The sequence below is a fragment of the Oncorhynchus nerka genome, linkage group LG24 (genome assembly GCF_034236695.1).
Source record: "Oncorhynchus nerka isolate Pitt River linkage group LG24, Oner_Uvic_2.0, whole genome shotgun sequence".
NCBI lineage: Eukaryota > Metazoa > Chordata > Actinopteri > Salmoniformes > Salmonidae > Oncorhynchus > Oncorhynchus nerka.
In genome coordinates, this window is record NC_088419.1 from 31,006,993 (window position 1) to 31,019,540 (window position 12,548).

The window sequence follows — 12,548 nt, forward strand, 5'->3', positions numbered from 1 at the left end:
TACATATCACCATAGCAATGTTTAATCTGAAATCATGTATGGCTACCAATACCATGCAGCATGAGGTTGAAAGATTTCATTTTAAAAACTAATTATCCTAAAACAATTACAAATAATTACAGTGGTCTGGAAATATTGTAAGATCATGTTGTGGGTTGTCTGTAATAATTCATATTCCCCTTCATTTAAATAACATAATAAGAAAGAAAATCCCGGAATGAATTAGATCAAACACTGCAGTATGGAAGGGAACAATCCAGCATCTCATGACAAAAATATTATTAAAATCAAATCAAATTTTATTGGTCACCAACACGTGATGAGCAGATGTTATTGAGGGTGTAAGGAAATGCTGGTGCTTCTAGCTCTGATAGTGCAGTAATATCTAACAAGTAACATCAAACAAATTACACAACATATACAGTTGAAGTCGGAAGTTTACATACACTTAGGTTGGAGTCATTAAAATTCGTTTTTCAACCACTTCACAATTTTTTTGTTAACAAACTATAGATAAGTCGGTTAGGACATCTACTTTGTGCATGACAAGTCATTTTTCCAACAATTGTTTACAGACAGATTATATCACTTATAATTCACAGTATCACAATTCCAGTGGGTCAGAAGTTTATATACACTAAGTTGACTGTGCCTTTAAACAGCTTTGAAAATTACAGAAAATAATATCATGGCTTTAGAAGCTTCTGATACGCTAATTAACATAATTTTTGTCAATTGGAGGTGCACATGTGGATGTATTTCAAGGCCTACCTTCAAACTCTGTGCCTTTTTGCTTGACATCATGGGAAGACCAAAATAAATCAGCTAAGACCTCAGAAAGAAATTGCAGACCTCCACAAGTCTGGTTCATCCTTGGGAGCAATTTCCAAACGCCTGAAGGTACCACGTTCATCTGTACAAACATTAGTACGCAAGTATGAACACCATGGGACCACGCAGCCGTCATACCGCTCAGGAAGGAGATGCGTTCTGTCTCCTAGAGATGAACGTATTTTGGTGCGAAAAGTGCAAATCAATCCCAGAACAACAGCAAAGGACCTTGTGAAGATGCTGAAGGAAACAGGTACAAAAGTATCTGTATCCACAGTCAAACAAGTGCTATATCGACATAACCAGAAAAGCCGCTCAGCAAGGAAGAAGCCACTGCTTCAAAACCGCCATAAAAAAGGCAGACTACGGTTTGCAACTGCACATGTGGACAAAGATCATACTTTTTGGAGAAATGTCCTCTGATCTGATGAAACAAAAATAGAACTGTTTGGCCATAATGACCATCGTTATGTTTGGAGGAAAAAGGAGGATGCTTGCAATTATGTGGATATATTGAAGCAACATCTCAAGACATCAGTCAGGAAGTTAAAGCTTGGTCTCAAATGGGTCTTCCAAATGGACAATGACCCCAAGTTTACTTCCAAAGTTGTGGCAAAATGGCTTAAGGACAACAAAGTCAAGGTATTGGAGTGGCCATCACAAAGCCCTGACCTCCATCCTATAGAAAATGTGTGGGCAGAACTGAAAAAGCGTGTGTGAGAGAGGAGGCCTACAAACCTGACTCAGGTACACCAGCTCTGCCAGGAAGAATGGGCCAGAATTCCTCCAACTTATTGGGGGAAGCTTGTGTGAAGCTACTTGAAACGTTTGACCCAAGATAAACAATTTAAAGGCAATGCTACCAAATACTAATTGAGTGTATGTAAACTTCTGACCCACTGGGAATGTGATGAAAGAAATAAAAGCTGGAAAGTAAATAATTCTCTCTACTATTATTCTGACATTTCACATTCTTAAAATAAAGTTGTGATCCTAACTGACCTAAGACGGGGAATTATTATTAGGATTAAATGTCAGGAATTGTGAAAACTGAGTTTATATGTATTTGGCTAAGGTGTATGTAAACTTCCGACTTCAACTGTACATATGAGATGAGTAATGCCAGACAAGTGACTAGTGTTCCATTCCTTAAAGTGGCCAGTGAATCACAGTGAGTCTGTGCTTATAGGCAGCAGCCTCTAATGTGCTACTGATGGCTGTTTAACAGTTTGATGGCCTTGAGATAGAAGCTGTTTTTTAGTCTCTCGGTCCCAGCTTTGACGCACCTGTACTGACCTCGCCTTCTGGATGATAGTGGGGTGAACAGGCAGTGGCTCAGGTGGTTGATGTCCTTGATGACCTTTTTGGCCTTCCTGTGACATTGGGTGCTGTAGGTGTCGTGGAGGGCGGGTAGTTTGCTCCCGGTAATGCGTTGAGCAGACGCACCACTCTCTGGAGAGCCTTGCGGTTACTGGCGCTGCAGTTGCCGTACCAGGTGGTGATACAGAACCAACAGGATGCTTTCAATTTTGCCAAATTTCTTTAGCCTCCTGAGGTTGAGGATGCTCTGTTGGGCCTGGGTGGTACATTTCAGTTTGTCAGTGATGTGTACAGCAAGGAACTTCTTCGTGGACAACCCTCTATCTACATTTATTTATTTATCCGTTATTTTACCAGGTAAGTTGACTGAGAACACGTTCTCATTTGCAGCAACGACCTGGGGAATAGTTACAGGGGAGAGGAGGGGGATGAATGAGCCAATTGTCAACTGGGGATTATTAGGTGACCGTGATGGTTTGAGGGCCAGATTGGGAAATTAGCCAGGACACCGGGGTTAACACCCCTACTCTTACGATAAGTGCCATGGGATCTTTAATGACCTCAGAGAGTCAGGAAACCAGTTTAACGTCCCATCCGAAAGACAGCACCCTACACGGGGCAGTGTCGCCAATCACTGCCCTGGGGCATTGGGATATATATTTTTTTAGACCAGAGGAAATAGTGCCTCCTACTGGCCCTCCAACACCACTTCCAGCAGCATCTGGTCTCCCATCCAGGAACTGACCAGGACCAACCCTGCTTAGCTTCAGAAGCAAGCCAACAGTGGTATGCAGGGTGGTATGCTGCTGGAATCTACGGGACTGTGGTCGATGTAAATAGAGGATTGTCCACGAACATCTCCTTTGTTTTGTTGATGTTGAGTGACAGGTTGTTTTCCAGGCACCATACTCCCAGATTCCTCACCTCCTCCCTGTAGGTGGTCTCTTCATTATTGGTATTCAAGTCTACTACTGTTGCGTCGTCTGCAAACTTGATGATTGAGTTGGGGGCATGATTGGCCACGCAGTCATGGATGAACAGGGAGTACAGGACGGGGCTGAGCATGCACCCTTGTGGGGCCCAGTGTTGAGGATTAGCGGAGTGGAGGTGATATTTCCTACCTTCACCACCTGCGGGTGGCCCGTCAGGAAGTCTAGGACCCAGTTGCACAGGGCGGTGTTCAGATCCAGAGCCTCGAGCTTAATGATGAACTTGGAGGGTACTTTGGTGTTGAATGCTGAGCTATAGTCAATAAACAGCATTCTTACATAGGTATTCCTCTTGTCCAGATGGGAAAGGGCAGTGATGGCAATTGCATCATCTGTGGATCTATTGGTGAGGTAAGCAAATTGAAGTGTGTCTAGGGTGACAGGTAAGGTAGATGTGATATGATCCTTGACTAGTCTCTCAAAGTACTTTATGATGACAGAATTGAGTGCTACGCGGCGATAGTCATCAAGTTCAGTTACCTTTGGCTTCTTGGGTACAGGAAAAATGGTGGACATCTCGAAGCATGTGGGGAAGGTAGACTGGGATAGGGAGAGATTGAATATGCCCATAAACACACCAGCCAGCTGGTCTGCGCATGTTCTGAGAACGCGGCTAGGGATGATGTCTGGGCCGGCAGCCTTGCGAGGGTTCAAATGTTTAAATGTTTAACTCTCATCGGCCACAGAGAACACACAGTCCTTCAAAGTTTGCGAAAAATATGTTTAGCCTGTCCGGAAGCAAGTCAGTCTCGGCGTTGTGACTGGTTTTCCTTTTGTATTCCAGTGATTGTCTGTAGTCCCTGCCACATAGGTCTCGTGCCGTTGAATTGTGACTCTCTATACTGACATTTAGCTTGTTTGATTGCCTTGTGGAGTGAAAATGTGGTGGTTCGTGCTTTCAGTTTTGCGCGAATGCTACCATCTATCCACGGTTCCTGGTTAGGGTAGATTTTAGTAGATTTTAATAGTCACAGTGGGTACTACACCTCCTATACACTTCCTTATCAACTCAGTCGCCGTATCCGTGCATGCGTCTAGATTATTTTCGCAAGATAGCCGGAACATATCCCAGTCCACGTGATCAAAACAATCCTGAAGCTTGGATTCCGATTAGTCAGACCAGCGTTGTATAGTTCTTAGCATGGGTACATGCTAAGCATGGCCTTTGTCAGGGAGTTGTTTATTTGAATTAGGTGTGTAGTGCTATGGCAAAAACAAAAATGTGCACCCCTTTGGGTCCCCAGGACCAGGCTTGAGAACCACTGGCCTATATGAAGGGAGGAGCAAGATGGAGTCTTTTTACCGAAGAGGTCTTAAACTCGCAATTTTACATCTAATTAAGAGGTTTGGTGCAGTATTTCTCAAGCGGAAAAATGTGCTTGAAAAGTAGTGGTCGCTCCATGAATGACAAACGCTTAATTGAAGAATCAGGTTCATAGTTCCCACTCCTACTAGGAGTAGTACTGTTGACCAATCACAGCCCCAAGAAAACATGTTGCGTTCACAAACAGCCAAAACGAACAAACATTTTGTCATTATTCATTACGCGCAAACTGTTTCGACTGGGCTTTAACCGGGTGGTGGTGTCTCTATAGAGAGCAATGGTAATGGCAATAGTAGTTTTTGGATGAAGGTCAAAAATGAAGTCTGTGGTAAACACAGACTTAAGAGAGCTCATACGTTTTGTTATATGAGGTAAGATCACTTTTTGTGAATTTTGATGCATTTATGTAATCAAAAAAGGCACGTAAAGCACAATTACAGCTGTGAGTCTCTAAGATCATTCCACACCTGGATTGTACAACATTTGCCCATTATTCCAATTCAAAATTCTTCAAGTTCTGTCAAATTGGTTGTTGATCATTGCTAGACAACCATTTTCAGGCCTTGCCATAGATTTTCAAGTAGATTTAAGTAAAAACTGTAACTTGGCCACTCAGGAACATTCACTGTCTTCTTGGTAAGCAACTCCAGCGTAGATTTGGCCTTGTGTTTTAGGTTATTGTCCTGCTGAAAGGTGAGTTAAGCTCCAAGTGTCTGGTGGAAAGCAGACTGAACCAGGTTTTCCTTTAGGATTTTGCCTGTGCTTAGCTCCATTCCATTTCTATTTTATCCTGAAAAACTCCCTAGTCCTTAACGATTACAAGAATACCTAATAACATGATGCAGCCACCACTATGTTTGAAAATATGGAGAGTGGTACTCAGAAATGTTTTGTATTGAATTTGCCCCTAAAAAACATTGTATTCCGGACAAGAAGTTAATTGCTTTACCACATACAGGCTTCCTTCTTTTCTCTTTGTCAATTAGGTTAGTACTGTGTAGTAACTATAATGTTATTGATCCATCCTCAGTTTTCTCCTATCACACCATTAAACTCTGTAACTGTTTTAATGTCACCATTGGCCTCACTGGGAAATCCCTGAGCCGTTTCCTTCCTCCCCGGCAACTGAGTTAGGAAGGACGCCTATATCGTTGTAGTGACTGGGTATATTGATACATCATCCAAAATGTAATTAATATACTTCACCATGCTCAAAGGGATATTCAATGTCTGTATTTTATTTTATTTTTTACCCATCCACCAATAAGTGCCCTTCTTTGCGATGCAGTGGAAAACCTCCCCGGTCTTTGTGGTAGAATCTGTGTTTGAAATTCACTGCTCAACTGAGGGACCTTACATATATTTGTATGTGTGGAGTACAGAGATGAGGTAGTCATAAAAAAATCATGTTAAACACTATTATTGCATTATGGCAGGCCAGAGTCAAAATAGTGCAGAAGGTGCCATATGCTGAGGCAGTGAAGAAAGTAGAGGAGGACGGGTCAAGGGGGAGGGATCCGGAGAGGATCCCAATGAGTAGTAGATCTGTGCCAGCACAGAGGGGTAGGCCAACGAGTGATTTATGCTTCAGTAAGGTTGGCTTCTTAGTGTTCATAGCAATGGTTATCAACTGTAACACAGAAATGGAATGTAAATCACAGAAAATAGATGTGGTGGCAGCTGCAGAGAAGTATTCGGGTATTTGAGATTTGACTTAAGAAGAGTTACAGGGTGTGTTGACTGACGGGTTGGTGTCCTGTTCTCCCAGGCTGTTGGCATGGTGCAGGAACAGATAGGGTCAAAGTAGTGGAATGGGGTAGTCGGTTTTTAATGATTGTAGATGGCAGCTGCAGAGCAGTACCTGTGTGTACGAGATTTTACTGCAGTAAAGTTATAAGATGTTTAGAGATATTAATATTTTAGGGTTAGGGTTAGTTGGTGGTGCAATTAGTTTAAAACACTTTGTTATTATGGGGTATTGTGTGTAGATTGATGAGGACACATTTTTTTTTTTCATCCATTCTAGAATAAGGCTGTAACGTCACAAAATGTGGAAAAGTCAAGGGGTCTGAATACTTTCCAAATGCACTGTATATAAACTATTACTAAGGAATTATAATTCCATGTCTACCCTAAGACACACACGGTAAGGCAAGGACAATGGGCTACTGCCTGGGAAGCCCAGGGTTCAAGCACAATTACTTTGTTTCTGTTCACACCTCCAATACACTATGACTTTGTGCACCTGCCACATGCATGCAAGCCCGAAAGAATGGCGCTATGCAGCCTCACAGTGATCATATGATTCCAGTCTTGGAGAGATGACAGTATCAGGAAGCCGTCCACACCCCATCTTTTTACGACCTTATCCATGAATAGGTTGGTAATGAGTAATGCAAATGAGGTTAAATATTTGTCACGTCTATGTTTTTAATACAGTAATTGACTATAATTGTATTTCATCCTCATTAACCCATATGAACTTTAGATGGGATAATTACATGGATAAATAACCAAGCTGTGGATAGGCCACACTAAAAAAAGACAGAAACAACATTTTTATTTAACCTTTATTTAACTAGGCAAGTCAGTTAAGAACAAATTCTTACGTACAATGACGGCCTACACCGGCCAAACCCGGACGACGCTGGGCCAATTGTGCGCCGACACTATGGGACTCCCAATCACGGCCGGTTGTGATACAGCCTGCATCGAGGAGTAGATTATTCTGCTCTGTAGGCTACAATAAACATTCCAGTGTAATAACAGTCATTGTATTAAGACTCATTCAACCCTCTATTTTTACCACTGTAGTCTCTTCACGGAACCATGATAGATTTTTGCAGGGACGGTCAGCCTTCGGAATGGGGAGGTTCTAAATTCCTCCGCCGCTGGTGCGTCTTGCCCTGGTGGTGGAAACTGGGAAGGGCTGAAGAAGAGAGCCCAGGTATAAAAGCACCACTATCCCATTCCAACGAAGTGTGAACAGTTTCCAGTATTGAGTGAAGGTAAAGACAAGTTACAGGCCGTCATCATGAGTCGCAGCCCAGAAAGGATGTCTTCTTACCGTCGCCACTTCGAGGGCGCCCTTGCCTCCTCCTCTGCTTCCTACCAGGTGCGGGTTTCGAGCCCTTCACCGACCCGAAGGGATGTACGTCACCGCTCTGCCAGCTACAGTCGCAGCGGTGGAACCATGGGGAGGAGGAACCCCTCCAGCAGCCGTAAATCCCGTATGACCAGGTAAAACAACTCTCTTGAAGTTGTATTCTCTATGGATAGGACCATTATAGGCTACAGTTTAGGTTTTAATGCAATATCAGCATTAACTATCCATTTGTTCTTTCACAGCAATACTGCCTCATTTATAATTGTAGGCTTAGCCTAATACTGAATTGATTCCTAATGGGACACTTATTTCTATTGATAAAATATATTTCACTTTGAGTATCAGACCTATTCTGATTATTTCATTACCTGAATAATCCAGATTAAAAATGTAATGAAGTCAAATATAGTGGATAGTTGATGACTGGCCTTGTCCACTCCTGTCCTTACCACAGCAGTGTGAGTATGGGGGCCCTGTGCTTCGGAATGAACAAGGGCCTGGGGCCCAGCCTGGACCTGGATGCAGCTGCAGTGGAGAACCAAGAATTCATGAGCACCCGCACAGGCGAGAGGAAGGAGATGGTGGCCCTCAACGACCGCCTGGCTATCTACATCGAGAAGGCAAGACCACGCCTCATCTCACACATTCTGTCACTCATACTCTCCTCTCTCTCACTCAAACTCTATGCCACACCCAATCACACTTTCATGCAAACCTATCTTTTCTGCGCTCTTTCTCACTCACAAACCCATGTTCTGTCCCAGGTGCGTACTCTGGAGGGGCAGAACAAGCTGCTGGAGGCTGAGATTGATGCTCTGAAGAACCGCTATATGAAGCCATCTGGGCTGAGACAGCTCTACGAGGGACAGCTGAGAGAGCTCCACCGGATCGCGGAGCAGATGAGAGTACAGAGGGTGAGCTTTATGACCACCAATATGTCCCACCTATAGCCTATGCATGATATTTACTTTTACAATGGTGGACTGGGATGAGACAGACAGGTATTGGGTTTGACTGTGTTTCCTCCACCCTAAGGACCTGGCTGTAGCGGCCAAGGGGGCCATGGCAGGACAGGTGGAGGTGCTCAAGGTCAAATATGAGGAGGCTCTGGAGGCCAGGAAGAATGCAGAGTTGGAGATCGAAGCCTTCCGCCCCGTGAGTCAAACACAGATGCAGACATAACCATTAAACAATGTCAACATGAACTCAAATTGTGTACACACAGAATCACCTACCTCATTTACCAGGCTGTCATGAAACAATTTACTGTCTTCTCAGTTATTCCTGTGTATAAACTCAATAATAATTCATCCTCTAATCTGTCTGGCAGGATGTGGATAGAGCCACCTCGGCCTGTATCGGCCTGGAGAAACAGCTGGAGAACCTGGAGGTGGAGCTGGCCTTCCTGACCAGAGTTCACAAAGAGGTAACACGTCTGGGTCTATATCTGTGTCTACGTCTGTTTTCCCAACGAGGAAGGTAGCTGTATTCACAGGTATACGTGTCTTTCACTGTCTTGATTCACAGAGGGGCAACATACCTTTGTATCTATTTTCAGATTGAGGTAGTCCTTTTCTATCTGTGTAACATACTGTATCTTACATACTGTATGTGTCTGTAGCAGCATCTGTTTAGTATGATTTGTGGCCATCACATGCATGCAGCTGGATTCACACATTACTTATGACAGTATATGAGTTAAAGTGGGAGAGTTTGTATCATGGGCCTAGTGATTGACAGTTTTGTGATGCAAACTTTATCGACTAACTGTGAAAACTGCATGGCGGGCTGAGTTAGGAATTTAGGGTTTCCACAGATAAGAATGCAAGCGAAATTCACAGAAGGAATGAGTAGTCTCCATTGTATTTGCCCCGGTCAGGAAATTGAGGAACTGATGCAGCAGATCTATGTGGCGGTGGCAAAGGTGGACATGACCTTTGCCCTTCCTGACCTCTCCTCCGCCCTTAAACAAATCCAATCCCAGTACGACAGCATCGCTGCCAGAAACCTACAGGTACCAATTGCAGATATTATTACACATAACTTCATACTTGATTACATAATTACACAGAAAACGGAATCCATTTTGTTTCTGGTCTTCCTCAGGAGATGGACGCTTGGTACAAGTCAAAGTTCCAGGACCTGAACAATGTGACAACCAAACACGTTCAAAGTGTTCGAAGTGTGAGGGAGGAAATCGCAAGTTACAAGAAAGATGTAAGTGGGACCCTCTTACCTTATCATCGATAATACTGTTATTGACAACAGTAGGCAACAGATTGAAAACACACGTGTGTGTGTTTGTCTCTTTGTGTGTAGAGCTTAAACCTGGAGCGTGAGTTGGAGTCTATGAAAACGAGAAATGAGTCTCTGGAGGTTCAGATTCGTGATGCTGTGGCGAGACACAAGAAAGAAGAGGACACACTGCGTGTGAGTTGTACTACTCTCACGACACACCTTTACTGTAGAAAGAAGCATGGGAGGTCAGAATGTTTTGCTCTACAAAGTGGGCAATAAGTGAGAGTACTTTCAAATGGACTCTAACAGCTGGTAACAATTGGCTCCCTATGACCTAAAAGCTTGTGTGTGTTTCCCACAGGAGCGTATTGAGGGGCTGAAGCTGGAGCTGATGGTGATGAAGGAGAAGATAGCTCTGCTGCTGAGAGAGTACCAGGAGCTGCTCAACATCAAGATGGCCCTGGAGATTGAGATCACCACCTACAGGTGACAATCATAACTCCCCTATAGTCTAAACAGGCCTTTTCTGCTCTTCATTTCCCATTGAAGAGAAAATAACTGGACAGGTAAATGCAGATTGCACCAAGTAGGTGTCCTCCATATTGCTTTCAGCTATCCTGGGTTTGTCAAATCTGTAGAGATTAAAAAGAGGAGGCATGCAGCAACACAACTCTTTTGATATGCAGCCTACTTTATGGTTGCTAAGTGTAAATCTGTGATTTTGCGCATCTTCTCTGTGGTTGTGTATTTGGCAGGGCGCTGATCGAAGGCGAGGACACCCGTCTCAGCCCCATGGTACAGAGCATGTCCCTGGGTGGAGGAAGAGTGGCCATCAGCGCTAGCTCCACCTCTGCCTCGGTTAGTGCCGCCTCTGTCAGCGGATACGGGGCCGGGCTGGGCAGAGCCCCTGGTATTGGATACGGAGGCACCAAAGAGGCCCCTGGCGGGGCGGTGATATCACCAGAGAGCCAGACGGGGAGCTTCGAGGAACAGTCAATGGAGATGACTGAGCGGAAGACTCTTCTCATCAGGTAGAGCAAGCCTGGGTCATAATTTAAACCATACTGGGAGATAATCTTACCTATAATCTGTGGATAAAATATGGCATACCGGTAGTCTGTTTTGTCATCTGAATAAGTGATTGAGGACATTTTTATATATTTGTATAAAATATATTTGTCACCCAGTGTTGTTTTCAAACCCCTTTTTGCCTGCCCTTTCCCATTTTCTCTCAGAACAGTTAAGACAGATGACATGTATGAGAGCGACACACAGGAATGCACCATTACCATCTCTGGAGCTGCTGACGACACAGACGAGGACTAGAGATGGAAGTCCAGGCTCCTAACTCCTACACCACCGAATGTTAGACCCCTTGAGACCTAAGCCCCAGCCCTTCCACCCTTGCCCCCAAAAATGTAACCCACACCAACCCCCTAGGATAGTGGTCTTCAGGATCAGGACCCCTATGGTCCTCTTCTCTGTGTCTCTGTCTCTGCCTGCACTAAACTCCCTCTTAGCCTCATATTGCCTTTCTGTTAGCCTTTAACTCCCTGTGTGTGTGTCTGAGAACCATATCGCTCTACAAGCAACAAATAAAATATAAAACCAGCAAAGCAATTATAGTATTTTTCTCTCGATGTGGTAATTTCCTAACATATTTAGGTCAACAACAAAAAACAAAAAAAGTTGGACAAATTTGATGTCTAGTTTCCTATTTTTATTCCTGGTGTTCAACAATTACATCAAATCAAATGTATTTATATAGCCCTTCGTACATCAGCTGATATCTCAAAGTGCTGTACAGAAACCCAGCCTAAAACTCCAAACAGCAAGCAATGCAGGTGTAGAAGCACAGTGGCTAGGAAAGACTCCCTAGAAAGGCTAAAACCTAGGAAGAAGCCTAGAGAGGAATCAGGCTATGTGGGGTGGCCAGTCCTCTTCTGGCTGTGCTGGGTGGAGATTATAACAGAACATGGCCGAGATGTTCAAATGTTCATAAATGACCAGCATGGTCAAATGATAATAATCACAGGCAGAACAGTTAAAACTGGAGCAGCAGCACGGCCAGGTGGACTGGGGACCGCAAGGAGTTATCATGTCAGGTAGTCCTGAGACATGGTCCTAGGACTCAGGTCCTTAGAGAGAGAGAAAGAAAGAAAGAATTAGAGAGAGCCTACTTAAATTCACACAGGACACCGGATAGGACAGGAGAAGTACTCCAGATATAACAAACTGACCCTAGCCCCCCCGACACATAAACTACTGCAGCATAAATACTGGAGGCTGAGACAGGAGGGGTCAGGAGACACTGTGGCCCCATCCGATGACACCCCCGGACAGGGCCAAACAGGAAGGATATAACCCCACCCACTTTGCCAAAGCACAGCCCCCACACCACTAGAGGGATATCGTCAACCACCAACTTACCACCCTGAGACAAGGCCGAGTATAGCCCACAAAGATCTCCGCCACGGCACAACCCAAGGGGGGGCGCCAACCCAGACAGGAAGATCACATCAGTGACTCAACCCACTCAAGTGACGCACCCCTCCCAGGGACGGTATGAAAGAGCCCTAGTAAGCCAGTGACTCAGCCTCTGTAATAGTGTTAGAGGCAGAGAATCCCAGTGGAAAGAGGGGAACCGGCCAGGCAGAGACAGCAAGGGCGGTTTGTTGCTCCAGAGCCTTTCCGTTCACCTTCCCACTCCTGGGCCAGACTACACTCAATCATATGACCC

At 44.3% G+C, this 12,548-nt stretch overlaps 1 protein-coding gene across 1 annotated transcript; it reads left to right on the forward strand.

The window, feature by feature from the left end:
- The first annotated feature begins 7,403 nt into the window (after positions 1–7,403).
- On the forward strand, positions 7,404–11,390 carry LOC115107321 (glial fibrillary acidic protein-like). Its single transcript, XM_029630720.2, has 11 exons — positions 7,404–7,704; positions 8,025–8,190; positions 8,335–8,484; positions 8,606–8,725; positions 8,901–8,996; positions 9,450–9,584; positions 9,677–9,787; positions 9,890–10,000; positions 10,170–10,294; positions 10,564–10,839; positions 11,044–11,390. The coding sequence occupies exons 1-11, from the start codon at positions 7,499–7,501 to the stop codon at positions 11,132–11,134; spliced, it is 1,587 nt and encodes a 528-aa protein (XP_029486580.2). The 5' UTR covers positions 7,404–7,498; the 3' UTR covers positions 11,135–11,390.
- The last annotated feature ends 1,158 nt before the right edge of the window (positions 11,391–12,548 follow it).